This window comes from Rana temporaria, chromosome 12 (genome assembly GCF_905171775.1).
Source record: "Rana temporaria chromosome 12, aRanTem1.1, whole genome shotgun sequence".
Taxonomy (NCBI): domain Eukaryota; kingdom Metazoa; phylum Chordata; class Amphibia; order Anura; family Ranidae; genus Rana; species Rana temporaria.
The window spans coordinates 97,745,905-97,771,914 of NC_053500.1; the positions used below are offsets into that span (position 1 = coordinate 97,745,905).

At 44.2% G+C, this 26,010-nt stretch overlaps 1 protein-coding gene across 1 annotated transcript in view; it reads right to left on the reverse strand.

The window, feature by feature from the left end:
* Positions 1 to 26,010, reverse strand: part of HSD17B1 (hydroxysteroid 17-beta dehydrogenase 1) — a 384,740-nt gene that overhangs the window by 94,942 nt on the left and 263,788 nt on the right. Inside the window, exon 5 of the mRNA XM_040329791.1 lies at positions 14,720 to 14,903. Coding sequence (XP_040185725.1) covers positions 14,720 to 14,903 — 184 coding nt within the window. The remainder of the gene's footprint in view (positions 1 to 14,719; positions 14,904 to 26,010) is intronic.

Below are 26,010 nucleotides of genomic sequence, written 5' to 3' on the forward strand. Positions count from 1 at the left end.
GGTTGGTGCTGCCCAACCTTCTAGTGTACTACTGGGCTGCTGTACTGGTCACGGTGCGGTGGTGGTTTGAGCAGTCCAGGGCCAATGCAGCGGTCTGTTTGGAGGCGACTATCATGGGGTCCGTTACCGAACTTAGTAATCTGGTTTACCGGGGTCCGTCTGGATACTCCCTGTTGCCGGGCCCGTCTAGGACTACGTTGAGGGTGTGGGGGGACGCTAGGCGTCGCTTTCAGTCCCCCGGCAGGTGGTCCCCCTTTACCCCATTGTGGAGGAACCCTAACCTCAGGCACTTTCGTACCATACCGGACCCGCAGCTGTGGGCGCGCTTGGGTATTAAACTCCTGAGGGATATTCTTGGTAGTGGGTCCCTGCTTCCCTTCTCGACCCTGTCCAGTCATTTTGGTCTGGCGCCCTGGATGTTGTTCCGCTACCACCAGTTGCGGCATGCTTTCAGGGCCCAGTTCCCTGTCCCCCCTGTCCTTCAGGCTGACCTGGTTGAGGACTTACTGGCCCAGAGTACCTAAAAAAAGGCACTGTCCACTCTGTACCTGACGATTCTCAGTAAAGATTCCCCTAAGATAGATGTCCTGTGGAGCAAGTGGGAGGTGGATGTCCCGTCCCTGGACAGAGAGACGTGGGAGGAGTGCTTTGAAGATGGGTATAAGCTGGTGATCTCCTCTAGGGATAAATTGATACAGGCTAAGTTCCTGCACAGGGTGTATTTCACCCCTCAGAGACTGCATGGGATATATCCGCACCGTTCTCCCAACTGTCCAAGATGCTGCACCTCGGAGGGTACATATATGCACATGTTCTGGACCTGTTCTAAGCTGCTGGACTTCTGGTCCGCTGTTTTTGAGACTGTTAATGTTCGTCTCCACCTGAGTCTTCCGGTCTCCCCGGAGCTGGCGCTCCTGGGGGTACAGGACGATGAGCAGAGACCTCGGTATACCAAGCTGTTGATGTCTTTGTTATTTTTCTATGCAAAGAAGGCGATTCTATTGAAGTGGACCTCTAGGGCCCCTCCTACGGTGGGTGCGTGGATGGATGCAGTTAATGCTGTTCTCCCCCTGTATAAAATGACTTACATGAACAGGGGCTGCCCATGGAAGTTTGAGTGGGTATGGGGGCCATGGATAAATCCTCTTTGACCTTGCCCGGTTGGTGTCCCACTGCCCTTGCTGGTTCTTTTTTCCCCCCTCCCCCCTGTCCCCCCCTGCCTTCCCCCTCCCCTCCCCCGGGCCACTTAATTGATATTTTTTACGATTGCTATGCTTAACTGTACTGTGTTCGAAGTTCTGACCTACCGAGTGTTCTTCTATGTGCTGTGATTCCTGTGTTTCATGTCTGCTTATGATGCTGACATGTGTTTTATTTCTTGTACCCTGTGCTGTACCACTTATGCCTTAATAAAGACCAACCTTGTTGTTAAAAACATTTTTGATTGGGCCCTGAGCAAACATTTTCATGGGGCCCCCCCTCATGCAATTTCACTCTCCACCCTTACACCCCAAAAACTGGTCCAGGCTCACTGATTGGTTGCTAGAGGTTACTGAACATTATTACTGCTCACTGATTGGTGGCTGAAAGGTACAGTTTTTAATAAATTTTTTATTTTTTTATCATCCATTTACTGTATTTACAACATATCCCTGCAGAGAAACAATAAGTAGCATACTTATGCACCAAAAACATGTAAGCAGACACAAAAGAGGTACCAAACTTACACACCAGAAACATGTCCACAGAATTCCCCTGAGGGGGGCACAATACTGGGGCTGGGAGACCTCATACCAGGGATTCAGGAGGAAAGAGTACAGGTGGGGCATGGGAGGGCAAATACCAGGGGGGTCAAGAGGGAAGAGTATGGGGGTGGCAGGGCACAGTACAGGGGTCAGTAAGGCACAATACAGGGCTGGGAGGGCACACATCAGGGGGGTCAGGAGAAAAGAGTACAGAGGGTGGGGGGCACAGTAGAAGGTCAGGAGAGCACAACACGTGGATAGGAGGGCACAATATGGGGGACAGGAGGGCCCACACCAGAGAATGGGGGGGTGGGAGGGCACAGTACAAGGGCTGGGGACACAATATAGGGGTCAGGTGGGTACAGTACAGGGGCTGGGGGCACACACCAGGGGGATCAGGAGGACACAGTGCAGGGGCTGGTAGAGCACACACCAGGGGGGTCAGGAGGGAAGAGTGGGAGGGCACATGCCAGGGGGGGTGGTATGGCACAGTGCAGGGATCAGGAGGGTACAGTACATTTGGGAGGGCACACACTAGGGGGGTCAGGAGGGCATACACCAGGGGCAGTGGCAATCATTAATGAGCCCAATATCTCCCATTGCTACATGAAAAAAAAAACATCTCCCCATTTCTCAGCTAACAGGCAGCACTTCTATGCTAAGCTGCAGTAGATCAGCAGACTTAGCATAGAGGTGCTGCAAGTGAATCCAAGATGTGCTGCTAGGTGAGTTTACCTCTGTCCGGACACACTAGCTCGAGACTCGGCTCCCCCACTGTTCAGTTCGCTATGACACCACCCACATCCCGGCGGGTGCAAGGCTCTCACGCCGCTGGAATGGACCAACTGACTCCATAGGGGGAGTAAGTAAACAAAGAGGAAAGGGAGCCAGGAGGTGAGGAGCGCACTCGGCAGCCACTGCCGCTGCCCGCGCTTACTACTAGTCTATATGACACACACGTGTACTGGTCTGGCGGGCGGCAGCCGCGGCTGCCTGTTTCTCAGAACTGCGCCCCCCTCCTATACGGAATGGTAGCGCCCAGGGCACTCTCCCCGCCCCTGCCTTGTACCGCCATGATGCAGACATCACGAGGGGCACATGCATGACTAACATCCTCCTGTCTTTTCCCTTCCAGGTGACTCTGCATATACACTTGGACCCCATCTCATGACTCCATTCCAGAATTCCCAAACCACAGGAGAGCAAAGATACAATGATGCACACGCACGTACCCGTGGAGTGGTGGAACGCACCTTTGGCCTCCTGAAGTCCCGTTTCCGATGCCTGAATAAGTCTGGGGGTACCTTGTTGTATTCCCCAAACTTTGTGTGCCAGATTATCGGTGCATGTTGCATGCTGCACAACTTCGCCGTGAGAAGGGGCCTGGAGATTGACCTACGTGATGACCTGACCCCCGAACCAGACATTCCCCCCATAACCGAGGCTACCCCGTCTTCTGAGGGAAGAGCAGTCAGGAGATGCCTCGCAGTAGGCATCTTTGCACGTTAAGCACACACATTCTTCATGGCACAAGCAGAATGCACACATGCACACCACTGTGGACCCTAGCACACACACCCCACATCCTCATCAAATTGGATTAGCCCAAGTCCATCAATCAGGACTTGGGAGCAGCAATGCCACGACAAGGCTCCAATTATGTTGCTGTACATTCATACACCATTTACACAGACCTGGGGATTACTTCTCCCTGGTCCTGGGGATCACTTCTCCCCAACAACCGAGGGTGACACCCCTTTTCCGGCAGGAATGTCACCCCCACATTCATACACCATTCACACTGTAGCCTGCACTACTAACCGTGTGCTTTAGCTACCAAAAAAAAAAAACTCATAACCTGAGTATAATAGAAAACTAAACATAAAACACTCATAACCTGAGTCAAACATAAAAAAAAACAAAAAAACTTAACGGCGCTGCCGTGCCCCACACCTGCGGCGGCCACGGCTCCTCATGGGAGACTCATTGGGGGGGAAATCATGAGGAGGAGCATCCCCTGGTCTCTGCACGCCTGGCGGCCTGCCCTCCAACGCCAGGGCGATGCGGGTGAGGACCACATTTGTGTCCTCCTGCAGCCTCACCCCCGCCTGGATGGCCGCAGTGTTGGCCCTGACAGCCTCTGTCAGGGTGTGGACCTCCTGACCCACGCCTGCTGTGGTGGCCTGCAGATCAGACAGGCAGGTGACCACAGCTGAGGAGTTGCAGCCAACATCCTCCACAGCTTCCTTCACGGAGGCCATGCTTTGGGCTATGTGGTTCATACTTCTCACAACCTCACCCAGATGGCGGGTTTGGCGGGCCTGGTCCCTTCTCAGGTGTTCCGGGAGAACATCTGCCACCCCCCTTGTCTTCCTGGTCGCCTTCCTGGGTCCTGATGTGGCTTGGGGCTTAGGAGAAAGGGAGACCCTTGGGGGGGAAGCCCTGTTGGGGGAGGAGTGGGAGGGGCTACCCCTGATGGAGGGCTGACTGGTGCCAGCAACAGGGGAAGACTCCTCCAAATGGAGCCTCACCTCATTCCCACTGGTCACCTCCTCCTCCTCAACCACCTCCTGAGGAGAGGTGTGGCCACTCTCTTCCACAGAGGACTCCGGGCTTGCCAGGTGGGCTGAATCAGCCTGATGTCCGGGGGATGGTGTGGACTGGCCAGATGGCCCACACCCTCTTGCACATCTGTGGATGACACAAAACATTCACATGTTGGAGGATCCACACACTTGTCACATGTTCCCTTCCACCCCCACACATGCTACACACCAGATAGGAGATAAAACACACTTACCTGTCCTCAAGGCCTCCTCAATGGAGTCAAAGCCAGGAACTCCCTCCACTTGATGCCTGTGGAGGCACTGGGCAACCACCCGCTCCTCAGCAGTGAGCGTCTCCGTAGTTGCTGGTCTCCCTCCAGTGCCCCTGGCATGAGTGGTCATCCTGGCCAGCTTACCTTTGACCAGGCGCCGCAGATCATTGATCTTTAAAATGTCATTGGGGCTCCTGGTCTCACTCCCCAATGCATTGACATCATCAGCAATCTGTGCCAGGATCTCCCTCCTCCTGGCCAGGGTGGTATTGGCACTCTCTGGCCCATGGAGATACCGATCATTCTGGGCCATGGCCCTGATAATGATCGCCTTCTCCTGTCTTGAAAAATTCAGCTTTCTCTTCTTTGGAGCTGCTGGAGCAGACATGGCTCTAAATCTAACAAACACACAGCTACAAACAAAAGAACAAAAAGTACCTTGCTTCAAGGGGGGAAACAAATGGATGTACTTTTGCACTGGACGGGCGCATGTCTGGGCGTATTTATGCCCTGGGCGTATCTCACTAATTATGCCGGGCCTAGTTTGTATCTCACTGATTACGCTGGGCCAAGTTCTGAGCATGCGCAGAGAGGCGCTGAACATAGTCAGCGTCACGGCGCATGCGCCGTCCGTTCGGCCCTTCATTTGCATGGGGTCACGGCTCATTTCAATGGAACACGCCCACTTCCTTCCTACTTTACGCTGGCTTACGCCTAGGAATTTACAATGCGCCGGCGCATCGTCGGGGGCAAATACTCTCTAAGTTGAGCCGACGTAACGTAAATGAGATGCGCTACGCCGGCCTATATATGCGCCGATGTACGTGGATCTGCCCCTACATTTTTCTAACATTTTTCAAAATTCGAATTTCATATAGAACGAATTTGGATAGAAAAGATTAGGATAGAATCTAAAATAATAGAAAAACAATAGAACAGAACTTATAAAAACATCTTCCGAAAATTCAAATTTCATATACAATGAATTTAAATTTGAATAGAAAAGATTAGAATAGAGTACAAAAGAATAGACCAGAAAAACAATAGAACAGAATAGAATAAAATACAATATGTTTTTCTAGTTTATTCTTTTCTATTTTCTATTCTAATCTTTTCTATTCAAATTCAAATTCATTCTATACAAAATTCTAATTTCGGAAAATGGTTATATATATATATATATATATATATATATATATATATATATATATATATATATATATATATATATATATATATATATAAATATATATATATAAATAATAGGGTTAGTGTTAGGGTCTAACCCTAATATTTATATACATAACCATTTTCCGAAATTCGAATTTCGTATAGAATGATTTTGAATTAGAATAGAAAAGATTAGAATAGAATAGAAAATAGAAAATAATAGAAGAACAATAGAACAGAATAGAATAACATATAATATATGTTTTTCTAGTTTATTCTTTTCTATTATTTTTTATACTAATCTTTTGTATTCAAATGTGAATTCATTCTATATGAAATTCTAATTTCGTAAGATGTATGTATAGATATATATTTGAATTTGAATAGAAAAGATTAGAATAGAGTAGAAAAGAATAGACTAGAAAAACAATAGAACAGAATAGAAAAACAAATATATATATATATATATATATATATATATATATATATATATATATATATATATATATATATATATATATATATATATATATATATATAAACCATCTTCTGAAATTGTAATTTTGTATTGAATGAACTTGAATAGAAAAGATTAGAATAGAATGTAAAATAATAGAATAGAATAGCATAGAAAAACAATTGAACAGAAAAAAATATAATAAATATATATACAACCATTTTCTAAAATTCAAATTTTGTCTACAATGAATTTGAATTCGAATAGAAAAGATTAGAACAGAGTAGAAAAGAATAGCCTAAAATAAACAATAGAACAGAATAGAATAAAATATATATTATATTTTATTCTATTCTGTTCTATTGGTTTTCTAGTTAATTTTTTTCTATTATTTTCTATTCTAATCTTTTCTATTCAAATTCAAATTCATTCTATACGAAATTCGAATTTCGAAAAATGTTTTTTTATATATATATATATAATATATATATAACCGTTTTCCGAAATTCGAATTTTGTATAGAATGAATTTGAATTGGAATAGAAAAGAATAGAATAGAAAATAATAGAATAGAATTGGACAACAATAGAACAGAATAAAATAAAATATAATATAATATGTTTTTCTAGTTTATTATTTTCTATTATTTTCTATTCTAATCTTTTGTATTCAAATTCAAATTCATTCTATACAAAATTTGAATTTCGGAAGATAGAACATAGCACACACATTTTCTGTTCTGTTTTATTGTTTTTTGTATGCTATTCTTTTATATTCTACTCTAATCTTTTCTATTCAAATTCGATTTCATCCTATACGAAATTCTAATTTCGGAAGGTGTTTTATATATATATATATATATATATATATATATATATATATATATATATATATATATATATATATATATATATATGAAAAGAATAGAAAATATATATATATATGTATTTATAGATTATTTTTCTATTCTTTTCTTTTGTTTTATATGCTATTCTTTTCTATTCAAACTCGGTTTCATTTCATTCATATATATATATATATATATATATATATATATATATATATATATATATTTATATATTTTCTGTTCTGTTCTAGTGTTTTTTTAGTCTATTCTTTTCTATTCAAATCTTTTCTATTCAAATTCATTCTATACAAAATTCGAACTTCTGAAGCCATCTTCCGAAATTCGAATTTGAATAGAAAAGATTAGAATAGAATAGAAAAGAATAGCATAGAAAAACAATAGAACAGAATAAAAAAAAAGATTTTATATATATATAATATTTCTATGCCATTCTTTCCTATTATTTTCTATTCTTTTGTAATCTTTTCTATTCTAATTCATTCTATACGAAATTCAAATTTCGGAAGATGGCTTCAGAAGTTCGAATTTCTTATAGAATGAATTTGAATTAGAATAGAAATGATTTGAATAGAAAATAATAGAAAAGAATAGACTAGAAAAACAATAGAACAAAAGTGAATAAAATATTATATTTTATTCTATTCTGTTCTATTGTTTTTCTAGTTTATTCTTTTCTATTATTTTCTATTCTATTCTAATATTTTCTATCCCAATTCAATTTCATTCTATACGAAATTAAAATTTTGGAAAATTGTTATATATAGTTTACTTTTTCTAATTCGGTAGATTTTTTTCGAATGCAGAAGTTTTTTCTAATTCGGTAGATTTATTTCAAATGCAGTAGAATTTTTTCGAATGCAGTAGATTTTTTCGAATCTAATAAAATTTTTCAGATTTGATCGACTTTTTTTATAAATTTCGGTCAAATTTTTTTCAAATTCTAATATGAAACGAATCTATTATAATCTTTTCTATTCAAATTCAATTTCATTAAATAAGAAATTTGAATTTAGTATAGAATGAATTTGAATAGAAAAGATTAGATTGGAATAGAAAAGAATAGAAAGGAAAAACAAGAGAATAGAATAAAATATAATATATATTATGATTGATTCTATTCTGTTCTATTGTTTTTCTATTCTTTTCTATTTCAGTTTCCATGAATTTGAATTATTTTCCAATCTATTCTAGAATTCGAATTTATACTATTCGAACTTCGGAAGACTGTCATGTTCTATTTTATTACATTTTATGAACTTCTATTCTATTCTTTTCTATTCTTTTTTTTTATTCTATTTCTTTATTGTTTTATATTTTATTGTAGTTTTTAAAAAAAAAACAATTTCTATTTTTTCGAATTCGATTCGATGCGTTTTTTCGTATTTGTTTAAATTCGTTACTTTTGTAATTCGGATGCATACGAATTCTGATAAAAATGAAAAATGTGTCCGAATTTGAATTCAGAACGAAGTGAAATGCACATGTCTAGTCTGTTTGGCCAAACAGATCGTTCTCCCAAAGTCGATGGGAGGGCAGAGGAGGGTAGCCGACTAAGCTGTCACAAGGGGATCGGGTTTGCGAGAGGAGGGAGATTGATGCTGTGATCAGTGCAGTGGCAGGGAGAGTGAGCATTAGAATAGGCAAAGGGGGCATTGTAGGTGTAGGCAGAGAGGCATTTTAGGAAGGTCGAGGGGTGGGAGACGCAGGGCAGAGAGGCAGAGGCAGGGGGTCACGATTTATCAACCACTGTTTAGAGCTATCAGTTTGTTTAGCACCATTTGTTGAACAATTTTACTTTAAGCTCATGTTATATTTCTCATAAGACCATGAGCTTATAATAGGAGAAAGCAGTGTGGTAGGTCTGTAGGTTGTATGAAACTGGCAGGGAAAGGGTTAAAGGAGAAGTGAGGGTATTTAACCACTTGCTTACTGGGCAGTTAAACCCCCTTCCTGCCCAGACCAATTTTCAGCTTTCAGCACTCTAACACTTTGAATGACAGTCATGAAACTCTGTATCCAAATTACATTTTCATAATTTGTCTCAGAGCTTTCTTTTGGTGGCATTTACTCACCACTGGGATTTTTATTGTTTTGCTAAAAAAAAAAGAAAATAGACTGAAAATTTTGAAAAAAGTTTCATAGTTTGTTATAAAATTTTGAAAACGGGTAATTTTTCTCCTTCATTGATGGGCACTGATGAGGCTACACTGATGGGCACTGATAGGCGGCACTGATAAGGCGGCACTGAGAGGTGGCACTGATGGTTGGCACTAATGGGTGGCACCAAAGGTCACTGATAGTTGGCACTGCTAGACGGCACTGATAGGCAGCACTGATCATCAGTGCCACTGATTGGCAGCACTGCTGGGCACTGGTGGGTACTGATAGGTGGCATTGTTTGGCACAGATAAGGCAGCGGTGGCTCTCTGTGTGAGGGGTTAAATAAAATAAACACACATACTTTCCTACCTACTAAAGCATCGATTCCATGTGGCACTTGTCGTCTGTCGACTCTAAGCCCCAAGAAGTGAGTGATCACGTGACCACGTTTTCTGTCCACTCTGAGCACAGAGCGGTGACTGTCAGTCACCTCTCTATGATCTGTCCCTCCTGTGTTCACTGGAATGCCGGGCTGTGAAGGGCCTGGGGCCTGAAAGGCATCTAGGTGGATCCAGATATTATTGTCAAGATCCCTCCAGAGTCTGTAGTGGCAATGTGATGTCAGCTGACAGTGGGCTGTAGTCCACTGTTAGCTGTTTCTGGGTCACAGGACAACAGAACAAAGTGTACTCCTTTGACCCTCATGCGAAGTATGGCCAAAGGAGGCTCTTTCTCAGAAAAGAAGGGGAACCAAGCCACCTCCTTCCCATACTATGGAGGGGTCCTGGAGGGAAATCTAGTAGAGGACCCTACCAACTGTTTCCAAGGAAGCAGAATTGATAAACAGGAGTGTAACGTGAGGGCCCGTGAAACCCAGAAGCTCTTGAAAAGTATGAGATACCCTTGTTTCAGCTTCCCCGGACCCTCTTATGTCTAAAACCATCCTATGTCCACTAGGGGCATAGGATGACTGAGAAATTATCCACAATATATTCCAGGATATATGTAAAAGACTAATTACTGTTTGTTGATTCTGAACTCAACAGGTTAATTGAAAGATGTTAATGTCATCACCCCCAGCTACCTGGCTGCCTGTGTAATGTAAATTTAATCCAGACTAACTTCTAAAGATCTTCTCTTTGTGGATTGGGCTAATTGACCCTGCAATTGTGTGAAGGTGTATTTATGATAATGTGTATCGTAAGTTAGGAGTCGGCCAGTCTAGGGAACTCAAAGGTCATTTTGTCTGCTAGGGGATGTATTGACACTCCGAATAATGTGCATTGGTGGCTCATTATGTAATCATTGCGTGATGTGGGTGGATCCAACCCATATCTCCTGTGGTTACTGCAGTATCCTAAATTGTATATAAGAGCCTGTATTTCTCAATAAAGTGTCATTCCTCCTTGAACCTCATACAGAGCGTTGTCTCATATCTGGGGGAGAATTATTCTTATGGGTCTTGTTCGCCTGACTGTGGAGTGTCGGTAGTTGCCTTGTGTTCGGAAAGAGAATATCCTAAATGGCTTTAACCCCTTTCGTATTTGGGGTGCCGTTACAGGGAGGGTGAAAGAAAATGATAGCCAGAAAAACAGAGGCTTCCCACTTAAAGGTTCCAGGTCAGGGGTCAAGTCCTGGGGAAAAAAGTGTGGGAACTCCCACCCAAGATCCACTCCCCCACCAAAAAAAAAAAAAATGATACGCTCATATGCATATATATTTCACAGAAAATACAGTGCAACATTTATTGTAACGTGCCCGTTTACAAAAAAAAAAAATATGGTGTCACCCCCCCCCAACCCTCCCCCCTGGTCACTGAGCATAAGTATAGCTCTCCCCCTAGCCTGCCGCAATGCTCTGTCCTGCCACTGCGGAGTGATAGCAGGAACACAACAGAGCAGTAGACACTGGGCAGGCTAGTGCAATGGGCTCTCTTCTGTCTAGCCTGCCACAGTGCTCTGCAGGGCGCTGGGCAGGCTAGTTTCAGGGTGGCAGCACACGATCACGATGCACACCCCAAACCGGCCCCTGTAAATGTTGTGGTTTATGCCAGTGCACCAATCCATGCACTGTCACGGATGGGGATGACACCATCACTGTCGGATATCACTTTCTTCTTAATAGTGTCACCCAGGCCTGGACTGGGACAAAAAATAGACCCATGAGTTTTAGACTGAGCAGTCCAGTGTAAATCCCCCACCACAGTAAATTCCCCCAGTTTTATCTCCCATAGTGTAAATTCCCTGTGTAAATACCCTCAAATCCCCCTAATGTAACCCCCCTGATGTAATCCCCCTAATGTAACCCCCCTGATGTAATCCCCCTAATGTAACCCCCCCTGATGTAACTCCCCCTGTGTAATCCCCCCTGATGTAACCTCCCTAATGTAACCCCCCCTGATGTAACTCCCCCTGTGTAATCCCCCTAATGTAACCCCCCTGATGTAATCCCCCTGATGTAACCCCCCTGATGTAACTCCCCCTGTGTAATCCCCCTGATGTAACCCCCCTGATGTAACTCCCCCTGTGTAATCCCCCTGATGTAACCCCCCTGATGTAATCCCCCTGATGTAACCCCCCCCTGTGTAATCCCCCTGATGTAACCCCCCTGATGTAACTCCCCCTGTGTAATCCCCCTAATGTAACCCCCCCCTGTGTAACCCCCCTGATGTAACTTCCCCTGTGTAATCCCCCTAATGTAACCCCCCCCCTGAAATCCACCCTAATGTAACCCCCCCTGTGTAATCCCCCTAATGTAACCCCCCCCTGTGTAATCCCCCTAATGTAACCCCCCTGATGTAACTCCCCCTGTGTAATCCCCCTGATGTGTAACCCCCCTGATGTAACCCCCCCTGTGTAATCCCCCTGATGTAACCCCCCTGATGTAATCCCCCTGATGTAACCCCCCTGATGTAACCCCCCTGATGTAACCCCCCTGATGTAACTCCCCCTGTGTAATCCCCCTAATGTAACCCCCCTAATGTAACCCCCCTAATGTAACCCCCCCTGATGTAACTCCCCCTGTGTAACCCCCCTAATGTAACCCCCCTAATGTAACCCCCCTGATGTAATCCCCCTAATGTAACCCCCCTGATGTAACTCCCCCTGTGTAATCCCCCTGATGTAACTCCCCCTGTGTAATCCCCCTAATGTAATCCCCCTGATGTAACTCCCCCTGTGTAATCCCCCTAATGTAATCCCCCTGATGTAACCCCCCTAATGTAACCCCCCCTGTGTAATCCCCCTAATGTAACCCCCCTGATGTAATCCCCCTAATGTAGCCCCCCTGATGTAACTCCCCCTGTGTAATCCCCCTGATGTAACTCCCCCTGTGTAATCCCCCTAATGTAATCCCCCTGATGTAACTCCCCCTGTGTAATCCCCCTAATGTAACCCCCCTGATGTAATCCCCCTAATGTAACCCCCCTGATGTAACCCCCCCTGATGTAACTCCCCCTGTGTAATCCCCCTGATGTAACCCCCCTAATGTAACCCCCCCCTGTGTAATCCCCCTAATGTAACCCCCCCCCTGTGTAACCCCCCTGATGTAACTTCCCCTGTGTAATCCCCCTAATGTAACCCCCCCCTGAAATCCACCCTAATGTAACCCCCCGTGGAATCCCCCTAATGTAACACCCCCCTGTGTAATGCCCCTAATGTAACACCCCCCCTGTGTAATCCCCCTAATGTAACCCCCCCTGTGTAATTACTAATGCCCCTAATGTAGCCCCCCCTGTATATCTGCCCATTGTGAGTATAGTAATATCTCTCCCCTCCCCACATTTACAGACCTTAGACGCGCTGTCTGTCATGTGGCTTTCTCCACATGGATGTCCCTCCTCCTAGGCTCCTCCTCCTGTTGTGGATGTACTGTCGGTGTAGAGGAGGAGCCTAGACTCTGTCGGCTGTGACGAGGGTAATTGTGATAGGCAGCCGGCACCTCTCCCCGCCTGCCTGTCACAATAATAGGGGATTGCAGTTCCCGGAAGACATGCGGGCGCCGAGCACTAAGCTTTCTCCTCCTCCCTTCAAAGCAAAGTAACTGGAGTGCACAGGGAAGGAGGAGGAGAGAGCTGCGGCGCCTCGCTCAATCCAGCACTGTGCCAGGTGTCACCCGGGTGCGGAGCGCCCCCTCCCCCGCTCCCGCCTTGCAACACCGCTGCTCAGGTCGACAAAGATCGGCACGGGCGGCTCGAGTCCTGCAACGGGAACGACGTTCCTACAGTGAAAAAAGTGGAGGGACGTCGTTCCCATGCGTTCCCGCAGGACTCGAGCCCAGTTCCAGGTGACGCAACAACCCCAAACAGAAGAAACACTAAAACTATCTAGTTAGTCAGAAGGACTCCCTTTTAAAGTGTCTTTGATGCATTTTATGTTCCTGTCAGAGGAGGTGCCTACTGTATATTGCATATGAAATAAAATCGTATTTAATTTGATTGAATGATGTTTAGCCTTAATGAAAATTGATACAATGTGATGCCGCGATCGCTCAGTAAATTGCGCGACCACCCCACACATCTAACTAATTCATAGGCGTTGATATTAATCATACTAGCAATCATAATAGCACTTGTAATAGTAACAATGATAATAATAATAATAACATTGAAATTAGTGCTACAGTCATACAAGACATGATTAAACATCAATGTAGGTAATCATAAAAATATAATTAACAAAGTTGATTCAGAGTTGCAACATACATCCAAAATACATCTCAAAACATGATATCCAAAGAGTAACATTTTGAAACATAGAAAGATCCATGATTAAGAAAAAAATCTGGGCACCCTAGGTTGTAGACTCTATGCGTTTCATAGCCTGTAGCTACTTATCAGGAGTGGGATGCAATAGTTAAAATAGAGAGAGAGATAAAGGGACAAGATCTGATCCAGACCGCCTTTTCTCTGGTGGGGGGTGGGTCCCCGTCAACGTCATTCCTAAACGTAGTGGGGAGGGGATCAATCCCCCCCACAGGACCGTGCCCGCAGTGGGTTATCCGCCCATCTCCGCCACGACATGGGATGCAGAGGACACGTCCACGCTCCAATCGTCACTAGGTGACGTGAGTGGGGCGTGTCTGCATGACAAAGAGATCAAACCCTGCCCCCATCAAGGGACAGTTGTCACATTGTATCAATCTTCATTAAACTAAATATAATTTAATCAAATTAAATACAATTTTATTTCTTTAATATTTACTGCATAGACTTGCCTCATCTAAAGTCCCACCATTTCCTTGTTTTTACATATTTATATAATTTAGGGATGGAGGCAAGTCCATGCTAGCTGTGGCAGGTCACTTTTGTCCTTTCTTGTCCTAGATAATGATTTTGGAAAAAGACTGTTAATAGAAAACATCATTCCCTAAAGAGCCATCTGTGCCAGGTCCAGTAAACAATTATTTTCATTCTCCCATCCTGCACTGTCAGGATGATAGGCAGAATACAATTAGTACTGGAAACAAGAATGGTTATTCTTTTTAAATAATGTAATAAATAAATCCTATTTGGACAAGCATTCTTGTCTGTAGCTATAGTCATCAAACTTGGGTGAGCATACCTGTAAGATTTCATCTGTATCCTGAGCCACATCTTGAAAGATGGCCTGGCAGTGATGTAGGTACTGGGCATAAAGGCAACGGGTGTCAATGTCCACATTCTGAAGCTGGTTATTACCAGGTTCGCCATTTTGGAGTTTTTTCATAAAATTTGTGTTCACTGGGCCACACTCAATGAGACTGATCCTTTTTTGAAAAGATAGAAAGAGAACAATAAAATACAGTACTTGCTAACACGTGGGTACTAACCTAATTTAGATAACCTCATATCATAGGAAGCCAGTTATATGTAGCCTTACTGTAGCCAAACAGCTAGTGAAGGTGAACAGTAATTAATACATAGGCATCTCTTAGCAACATCCTAGGAGTTTTCCAGTCAGGCTTCATAAGGTACATAAATGGCCCACACCTATAGCAAGGGCATTATTCATTTATGGTCAAGGCTGCACAGTTTTTTTTATCTAAAGATGCCCCTTATCTGCATAGACAGCTTTTTTGGGGGTAGGGGGTCAGCAACCTTTTTTCAAGTGCCAGATTCAATATATGTGAATGCATGGAGAGCCACATTCACCTGCTAATAAATTAAGATAATAATAATCCTAACCTAGTAATAACCGTACAGGTTTACCTCACTTTAAGGTGCTTCACTAATACAAATCCAGTTCACCCTGAGGGAGCATGTGGCTGTGGTTTCAGATTTTACCACCTCCTCCCCCAACATGTCAGCCAGCATGGTCTGGAGATGGGGTTTGTCCCCAGGTGTGATGGGGTCTCTAACAGGGTCCCCCCATTGCAGTGTCCTGTCCCCCTTCACTTCATAGCAAGTTTCCTGTGCCCCCAAAGCCGAGAGGCCTACAGCAACATTAACCACTTGCTTACTGGCCACTTTAACCCCCCTCCTGCCCAGACCAATTTTCAGCTGTCACACTTTGAATGACAATTGCGGTCATACAACACTGTACCCACACCTCCCACGTAGTGTCCCTGCACACCTCCCACGTAGTGTCCTCTGCCTCTGTAGTGTCCTTTGCCTCCATAGTGTCCCCTGCCCCCATAGTGTCCCCTGCCCCCATAGTGTCCCCTGCCTTCATAGTGTTCTCTGTCCTCTGCCTCCATAGTGTCCTCTGCACCCCCACCCCATGGACACAAAAACACACACACTGTGCAGATAGAACTCTCCTACCTTTCACAGGGGTAGAGCACAGCAGAGAGCAGCTGGTATCACAGGGCTGGATGGGGGCGACAGCTGCTGAAGTTAACGTTTTACATTAACAGGCTGATGATTGGTTGCTAGGATCACCCGGTAACCTGCTGTTTAATGTAAAAAGTTAACTTCAGCAGTTCCCACTCCCATCCAGCCCTGTGATACCAGCCTTTTTCCACTGTCCAATGAAGAGGACAGCGGCGAACATGTCTGTAGGCCGGGTTCCGGTGAAATAATCACAGGCACTGACGGGCTGGACAATTAGCGGTGGTGGGCCGGGTGCAGGGTTGCTGACCCCTGCTCTAGAGCAACAGCATAAATGCTATGTCCTATTCCCAAGATTAATCATCACACACGTGTACAGAATATAAGCTGGGGAGAGAGGTAAAAGAATAGGATGTAAATACAAAAAAGTCCTGAAGCAATTCAAAGACAAGTGCAGGTTTTGAAAAAAAAAAAAACTAACATCCATACTCACTCACAGGTGAAAGCAGCATCGATCCAATGTTGCAATTATCCCCCACTTCAGGTTTTCAGAGAGCAGTCACCAGCTCTCTGCCCTGCCTCTCCAGCTCTCACTGGAGCACTGGGCTGTGGAGAGGGTGGGAGCAGCTGGCTTAGGCTCTCAGTGGCGTGATGAGAGAATAAGCCAGCTGACAATCAGGCATTTGGGTGGATCCTTACATTAAAGTTGGGATCCCTCCAGATCCTGGACCAGCTGAGTAATGTCAGTTGGATATGGGTCACAGTAGTGCAGAACAAAGTGCACTCCTGTGACCTAGAGGAGAAATAGGGCCTTTAAAGAGCTTTAATTAAAAAAAACCTTGAAACTTCCTGTATATGGAGACCTTCCTCCATCATCACCGTGACTGCAGATATACATCATCTGTCCTGTTACTGTGTATATAGCTCTATATAGGACAGATGATGTATACCTGCAGTCAGTGAGGAAGGTCTCTATATACAGGAAGGAAGGTGGGTGTATATATTGCTGTACGCATTCACCTTCCTTTATGTATACTGTATACTAATAACATCCACCTCCTCTATATACACATCTCTCCATACTGTACAGGCTGCATATTATGGGCACAGTGAGGCTGCATAATATGGGCACAGTGAGGCTGCATAATATGTGCACAGTGAGGCTGCATAATATGTGCACAGTGAGGCTGCATATTATGGGCACAGTGAGGCTGCATATTATGGGCACAGTGAGGCTGCATATGATTGGCACAGTGAGGCTGCATAATACGTGCACAGTGAGGCTGCATATTATGGGCACAGTGAGGTCGCATATGATTAGCACAATGAGGCTGCGTTTTATGGGCACAGTGAGGCCTCATATTATCATAGTTGCCAATATTGTAAATAAAAATATAGGGACACTTTTTTGCCTATAGGCAGAGTCCATATGTGGGTGGGGCATGCGTTTGTAGGCCTGACAAAGAGGGGAAAATGTGCCGTGGCTAAAAATGGGCAGAGAGAGAGATTTAATCATCATGGCGCCATGGTTGTTATGGTGTCAGAATGGTGGAAGTGCATTATTTCTATTATTACATTGTAATATAGAATGAAATCATTCAACTCACCATAATGCAGAATCAGTGGGACCCCTGAGCGTGTTGCCTGCCACAAGATGCCATCAGGTGCCCTCAGCAGAGCCCAGTCCTTACATCAGTGTCCCCAGCAGAGCCCGGTCCATTTCTCAGTGTCCCCAGCAGAGCAGGTCCATTCCTAGGTGTCCCCAGCAGAGCCCGGTCCATACCTCAGTGTCCCCAGCAGAGCCCGGTCCATTCCTCAGTGTCAATTTTCTTGCTCATACATCACGGGACACAGAGCCTTACTTAATGGGATGTCCCATAGCAATACTTAAATTGAGGGGAGGGAGACACAGATCAGAAATAAGACTGCCATTGGGCCAGAGGATCTATACTGCTACCTGCAGTACACTACACCCGAAGGCGGCATCCTTGTACCCTCTCACATCTACCTGGTAGAACTAAGTAAATGTATGGACCGAAGACCAAGTAGCAGCCTTACAGATCTGAGCCATGGAGGCCTGGTGATGCACTGCCCAAGAAGCACCAACTGCTCTAGTCAATTGCGCTTTCACCTGAAAAGGAGGAATCTTCTTTTCTAAACCATAGGCCTGAATAATGACTTGTTGAATCCAACATGCAATAGTAGATTTCGACGCTGCTTGGCTCTTCCTTGGGCCCTGTGGCAGAATAAACAGACAATCAGTCTTCTGTATCTGGGCCGTAGCTTGCAGATAAACTTTTACCGCTCTTACAACATCTAGAGAGTGTAGACTCTCTTCCTTCCGCAGACTGCGGATCTGGGAAAAAAGACGGTAGGGCTATATCTTGATTCAGATGAAATCCTGAAACCACCTTAGTTAAAAAAGTCAGATGAGGACCAGTGGCCGCTGGTGCTCAAATTTTTTGGGGGGCGCAAAAAAAAAATTGCAGCCTCACTGTGCCCATCAAATGCAGCCACTGTGCCATCAATTGTCACCACTGTGCCATGCCATCAAACGCAGCCACTGTGCCATCAATTGTCACCACTGTGCCATGCCATCAAACGCAGCCACTGTGCCATCAATTGTCATGACTGTGCCATGCCATCCAATGCAGTCACTATGCCATCAATTCGCACCACTGTGCCATGCCATCAAACGCAGTCACTGTGCCATGCCATCAAACACAGCAACTGCGCCATGCCATCAAATGCAGTCACTGTGCCATGCCATCAAACACAGCCACTGTGCCATCAATTGTCACCACTGTACCATGCCATCAAACGCAGCCACTGTGCCCCTCAATTGTCGCCACTGTGCCAATTGTCACCACTGTGCCCTTTAATTGTCGCCACTGTGCCCATTGTTGCCACTGTGCATGTCACTGTGACCTTTAATTGTTGCCACTGTGCCCATTGTCACCACTGTGCCCATTGTTGCCACTGTGCATGTCACTGTGCCCTTTAATTGATGCCACTGTGCCCTTTGTCACCACTGTACCCATTAATGACACTGTGCCCTTTGTCGCCTCTGTGCCCATTGTCGCCGCTGTGCCCTGTAAAATGCACTTACTTTTCTGCTTCCTTGTCCCTTGATGTCCTCTCCCGCCCTCAATGACGCTTCAGCCAATCAGGTTACCGATAACCAGAATCGGTGAACCTGATTGGCTGAACTTTGCTCATTCGCGGTTCGTCGAACAGGCGGACATCTGGCGATATTCGCGGCCGTTCGCAATTTTACATTGAGAAGAACTTTGACCCATGATACATCCATCAGGTGGTACAGGACAGCCAATTGAGACATTTCAGCACATGGACATACCCCCTTCCTTATAAATAGACCTGATCTGGTGGCCATTTTACATTTTGCTTTTTGTCAGTGTAGGGAGAGGTTGCTGTGTGGAGCAGGGATAGGCTGTATTGAAACAAATCGCTAGCTAAAAGGTCCACGAAAGTCCTTTTAAGGACTGCTATAGGTGTACTATTGTTTGGTGTGCAGTATATGGGGGTGTAATACGCTTATACTATACTTTCTAACATAGAAAGCATGTTATAGTGGATTTATATTGTGCACTGTGCAGCATTGTGACTGGTGTATTTGGGTACTGCAGATTTTTTTGTTTCTGTTTCGCTGCTTTAACTCTGCTACACACAGTGACAAACGTTACTGGAAAAAAAGTTTTATAACTGGTACGATAAATCAGTGGCCCCCCAAAACGACAGATTGAAGCGGGGTGTTATATAAAAATATACTTTCATAATAGTGTATTTGGGTACTGCAGAATTTTTGCCTCTTTCGCTGCGTTACCTCTGCTACACACAGTGACAAAATTTACTGAAAAAAAAGTTTTATAACTGGTGCAATAAACTAGTGGCCCCCCAAAATGACAGATTGAAGCAGAGTGTTATATAAAAATATACTTTCATAATAGTGTATTTGGGTTCTGCAGATTTTTTTTTCTGTTTTGCTGCTTTAACTCTTGTCAGGTCACCTGTGGCCAGGTGACAAGTGCACCCCGTTGGGTCAGGGATGCACCACAGGGTAGTGAACCCTATAGCCGACTGCTGCTATCAGAGAGGAAGCATGAACCCAAGATCCCCCAGGGCGCGGAGTCTAATGCCGCGTACACACCATCACTTTATGTGATGAAAAAAAATGACGTTTTTAAAAACGTCACTTTAATTGACTGTGTGTGGGGGAAAACGTCGTTTTATGTCTTGTAAAAAACGACCAAAAAAAATTGAAGCATGCTTCAATTTTATGTGTCGTTTTTCAAAAGTGCACTTTTTACTTCACAGAAATTGACCGTGTGTAGCAAAAAACGTAGTTTTCTAAGACGTTTTTTCATCCACGCATGCCCAGAAGCTACTTATGAAGCGAGCTTCAATGGTAAAACGTGGTGGAACGTAACCTCACTTTGCTAGAACATTGTGAGAAAAACGATGGTGTGTAGGCAACTTCGTCTTTGAAAATTGAAGTTTCAAAAACGTAATTTTTTACTTCACAGAAAGTGTCGTTTTTTTTCATCACATAAAGTGATGGTGTGTATGCGGCATAAGACCCAGCTTTGTATTCACCAGAGCCTCTAGTGGTGAGGATGACCTTTGCCGCAGCTGGATCCAGGTCGCAACCCCTGGGATCCCCTAGGTCACGCTCTGCAGGGAGAGAGGGGAAGCATCAAGCAGGAAGCGATAGTGATGGGTAAGCTGAGGTCAGGGCAACAGGCAGACAAGGGTAACCGAGGGACAGGCAAAAGGTCAGGATCACAGGCAAACAGGAGAAGTCAGGGACGAGCAAAAAACGGTACACAGGAAGGTAATCGTAGCACACTGCAGACAGGAAATTAAGCTAACAACACGGTTGAACAGCACTGCAGACCTGTAATGCAACAGTTAATATAGACTTCCTGGGATGGCCTGGGTGGGGCCATACAGGAAGCAGAAGTGATAAAAAGGCAACCAGAACAGAGTCAGGCCTCTAATGAACAGATGGAAACAGGTAAGCTGCCAGACTTTATTGCATATCCATGACAGTACCCTCCCTCTTACGAGGCCTCCCCCTTCCCCTCCTGGGTCCGGGTTTAGAGGGGAACTTCAGATGAAACTTCTTCAACAGACGAGGTGCAAAGACCTCTGATGCAGGGACCCAAGACCTCTCCTCAGGGCCAAAGCCTTTCCAATAAACAAGGTACTGAAGAGCGCCTCTACAGAGTCGGGAATCCAGAACTTGACTGACCTCGTATTCCTGATTATCCTCAGAGACTGGCGCCATGGTAGGGAGAGGACGAGAGAACTTATTGAAGACTAAAGGCTTCAGAAGAGAAACATGGAAGGAGTTAGCGATTTTGAGGCTTTTGGGAATCTGAAGTTTGAAACAAACTGAATTCAGTTTAAACGTTATAGTATATGGACCAATGAATCTTGGAGCAAACTTCAGAGAAGGAACTCGGAGCTTGATGTTCCTGGTGGAGAGCCAGACTTTGTCCCCTGGCCTGCGGCGGTCAGCAAAGCCTTTGAATTTGTCGGCAGCTGCCTGGAGGAAATCATGAACGTCACTCCAGATGGAATTGAAGGACTCCTGAGCTGAAGGCAAAGCTGGGATATCCGGAGAACAGGTCATGGGAAGCGGAAGTTGAGGATGTCTTCCATAAACTAAGAAAAAAGGGTGTTCTCTGGGAACTGGTATTTACATGATTGTTATGAGAAAATTCTGCCCACGGAAGTAGAGAGGACCAATCGTCATGAGCGGAGACTAAGGTACGAAGAAAAACCTCTAACTCCTGATTAACCCTCTCCGTCTGCCCATTGGATTGAGGATGGTAAGAAGAGGAAAAATCCAAGGCAATATTGAGGGTAGGGATGAGCCGAACATACCCGCGTTCGGTTCGCACCAGAACATTCGAACAGACCGATCGTTCGCGCGAACATTTAGAACCCCATTGAAGTCTATGTGACTCGAACGTTCGAATTCAAAAGTGCTCATTTTAAAGCCCAATATGCAAGTTATTGTTGGAAAACTTCTTTGAGAATCCGGGTCTTGCCCCAGGGAACATGTATCAATGGAAAAAAAAGTTTTAAAAACTGTAGTTTTTTCTTGAGCAGCGATTTTAATGATGCTTAAAGTGAAAAAAAAATTCCTTTAAATATGGTACCTGCTGGGTGTCTATAGTAGTGGCACATGTTTAGAAATGTCCCTGCACAACATGAGATTACTCTCAGAAAAAAGTAATTTAATACAGCCAGCGGGTTTAATGTTATGTTTGGTCCCTGCAATATGGATAAAAATCATTGAAAAAAATAGCATGAGTTTCCCCGCCAACACTCCCCCCAGGTCATTACAAGACCCAGTGCCGATCCTGACCTCCCTGGGGCCCTAAGCAAAATGACATGGCACATTAAAAATGAGAAGCGCGGGGGGGGGGGGGGCCTGACGACAGTGACATGTTATATTAAAGAAAGTTGAGAAGCGGGGGGAGGGGGTGTTCTGCTGTCGGAAATGACTTAGCCAGCGAGTTTAGAAGCGGGGTGAGGGGGCGAAAATGACTTCTCACTAGGCGGGGGCCTCTAGTAATTTGGGGGGCCCTTCACAGCTTTGCGGGGCCCTAAGTGGCTTGCATAGTGAGCCTATAGCGAGGATCGACCCTGACAAGATCTTCTGGCCCTATATACTTTGAACAGCAGTATACAGGCGTTGCAAACAAGATAAGGACTGTAGGTTTCTTAAGTAGAATCAGAACCATGTCATACTTTGCTCCTGCATATTGCACAATTTCCTAAAGAGACCCTCAACAAACTACATGACACTTGTGCCTGATGAGGCCACTGATGTGCCAGTGGTGGTGGCCCATGAGACTGTCCATACAGGCTTGGCCCCCCAAAGTGCACGTGCTGTGTGGCAACAATATGTCGATTATTTTAGGGGTGGGGGGGCCATTACAATGCCAGATCTTGGCTCAATAAATTATTTTTTTGGGAAAGAAAAATTCTAGAGAAAAGGGGGTTGCCATCTGGGGCCTCCTTTGAACAAATTCTGTGAAGAACTCCTGTTCTCTGAAGGCCTCCATTATTTCTGCAAGTCAAAATTTAGCAAAAAAAACCTAATGTCAGTGAAGCCTTAGCTTTCTCCCCATATCTAACCCACAAACTCATCCACTGATCATAAAGTCCAAAAATCAAGTTTCGTATCGTCGTATTGCACGATCGTTTTTCCGACGTTTTCTACCGACTGTGAACGACGTTCTCATTCACGCAATATCCCTTTATACACTGCGCATGTGAGAAGCTCCGCACGTTTCCATGCCCATGACGATCGTTCTAGTGATTGACACGCCCCTTTTCAGTTGGTCAATGCAAGAGTCTGAAGACATGATGGAGGAGAGACAGCAAGCTGCAACCAGGCAGGAGAGAGGCCAGGCACACACCAGGAGGAGCAGGAGGTACAAAGCCATCAACATGAGCTTCGACGAGATTGGTAGAGATGGTGGCTGTTCTTAAAAAGGAGGACTACGACGGCAAAAAAGGGCCTTACAAGAACCCCAATAAACTCAAGGCCCAGATCATGGAGAAGGTACAGAGGACTCTCCATGCAAAATTCGGGGTGCAGAGGTCCAGGGAGCAGTTGCGCAAGAGATGGTCTGATTTGAAACTACGAGAGCTGGAGCAGCTGGAGAGAATTCGAAGAGTCCTCAGAAGACGTAAGTAATTTTCATGTGTACTCTGAATATTTGTTTTTATAATTTAGCGGCATGTGCTTTTTATTTCAGGTTGTGTATATATACAGTTCAAGAATAGATGTTTCAAGGTTCATGTTTGTGGGCATAATAATTGGTTGTTCATTCTATTTAAGATCTTTTTATGTGAGACCAATTTTTTATTTAACCACTTGCTTACTGGGCACTTAAACACCCCTCCTGCCCAGAGCAATTTTCAGCTTTCAGCGCTGTCACACTTTGAAAGACAATTACTCAGTCATGCAACACTGTACCCAAATGATTTTTTTGTCCTTTTTTTCCCACAAATAGAGCTTTCTTTTGGTGGTATTTGATCACCTCTGGGTTTTTTATTTTTTGCGCTATTAATGAAAAAAGACCGAAAATTTGGAAAAAAAATGATTTTTTCTTAGTTTCTGTGATAAAATTTTGCAAATTATTAATATTTCTTCATAAATTTTGGCCACAATTTATACTGCTACATGTCTTTGATAAAAATAACCCAACATTTTTGGAAATTATTTGGTCTGTGTGAAAGTTTTAGAGTCTACAAGCTATAGTGCAAATCATAAAAAATTGTCACATCTGATCACACCTGATGTACTGAAGGCCTATCTCATTTCTTGGGACCCTAACAAGCCAGGAAAGTACAAATGCCCCCAAAATAACCCCTTTTTGGAAAGTAGACATTCCAAGGTATTTATTAAGAGGCATGGTGAGTTATTTGAAGTTGTGTTTTTTTTCCCACAATACTTTGCAAAATAAAGATTTTTATTTTTCATTTAAAAAATTTCTCAAAATTGTCATTGTAATAGCTTATTTCTCTCACATGGCATGTGCATACCACAAATGACACCCCAAAATACATTCTGCTACTCCTCCTGAGTAAAACGATACCCCATGTGTGAGACTTTTTCACTGCCTGGCCACATACGGAGGCCCAACATGCAGGAAGCACCATCGGGGGTTTTAGGAGCATAAATTGCACATCTAACTAGTTGACTACCTATTACACTTTTGAAGGCCCTGGAACACCAGGACAATGGAATTACCCACAAAGTGACCCCATTTTGGAAAGCTAATACCCCAACGTATAATCTATGAGGCATAATGAGTCTTTTGAACGGTTTATTTTTTTCCAGCAGTTTTTGGAAAATGTGGAAAAAAAATGAAAACGCATTTTTTTTACACAAAGTTGTCCATTGATAAGATATTTCCAACACATAGCATGTACATACCACAAATGACACCCCAAAATACATTCTGCTACTCCTCCTGAGTAAAACGATACCCCATGTGTGAGACTTTTTCACTGCCTGGCCACATACGGAGGCCCAACATGCAGGAAGCGCCATCGGGGGTTTTAGGAGCATAAATTGCACATCTAACTAGTTGACTACCTATTACACTTTTGAAGGCCCTGGAACACCAGGACAATGGAATTACCCACAAAGTGACCCCATTTTGGAAAGCTAATACCCCAACGTATAATCTATGAGGCATAATGAGTCTTTTGAACGGTTTATTTTTTTCCAGCAGTTTTTGGAAAATGTGGAAAAAAAATGAAAACGCATTTTTTTTACACAAAGTTGTCCATTGATAAGATATTTCCAACACATAGCATGTACATATCAAAAATTACACCCCAAAATACATTCTGCTACTCCTCCTGAGTAAAATGATACCCCATGTGTGAGACTTTTTTACTGCCTGGCCACATACAGAGGCCCAACATGCAGGAAGCGCCATCAGGGGTTTTAGGAGCATAAATTGCACATCTAACTAGTTGACTACCTATTACACTTTTGAAGGCCCTGGAACACCAGGACAATGGAATTACCAACACACTGACCCCATTTTGGAAAGCTAACACCCCAACGTATAATCTATGAGGCATAATGAGTCTTTTGAATGGTTCATTTTTTTCCAGAAGTTTTTGGAACATGTGGAAGAAAAATGAAAACTCATTTTTTTTACACAAAGTTGTATGTTTCTAAGATATTTCCAACACATAGCATTTAGATAGCAAAAATTACACCCCAAAATACATTCTGCTACTCCTCCTGAGTACAACAATACCACGTGTGTGAGACTTCTACATAGCCTGACCACATACAGAGATCCAACATGCAAGGAACACCGTCAGGTGTTCCAGAGACACATAGTATGCACATACCAAGAATTACACCTCAAAATACATTATGCTGAGCAAAGCGTAAACAAAAGATTACCTGTGGTAATAGTAGCGCAGTTCTACAGCAGGATAGCACTGGTCCAGGCAGCAGGCAGGGACTTGGTCAGCAACGTCCAGGCAGGGATACTGTCCCGTCAGGGTTAGTGCAGGTGGTCAGTTCATGCA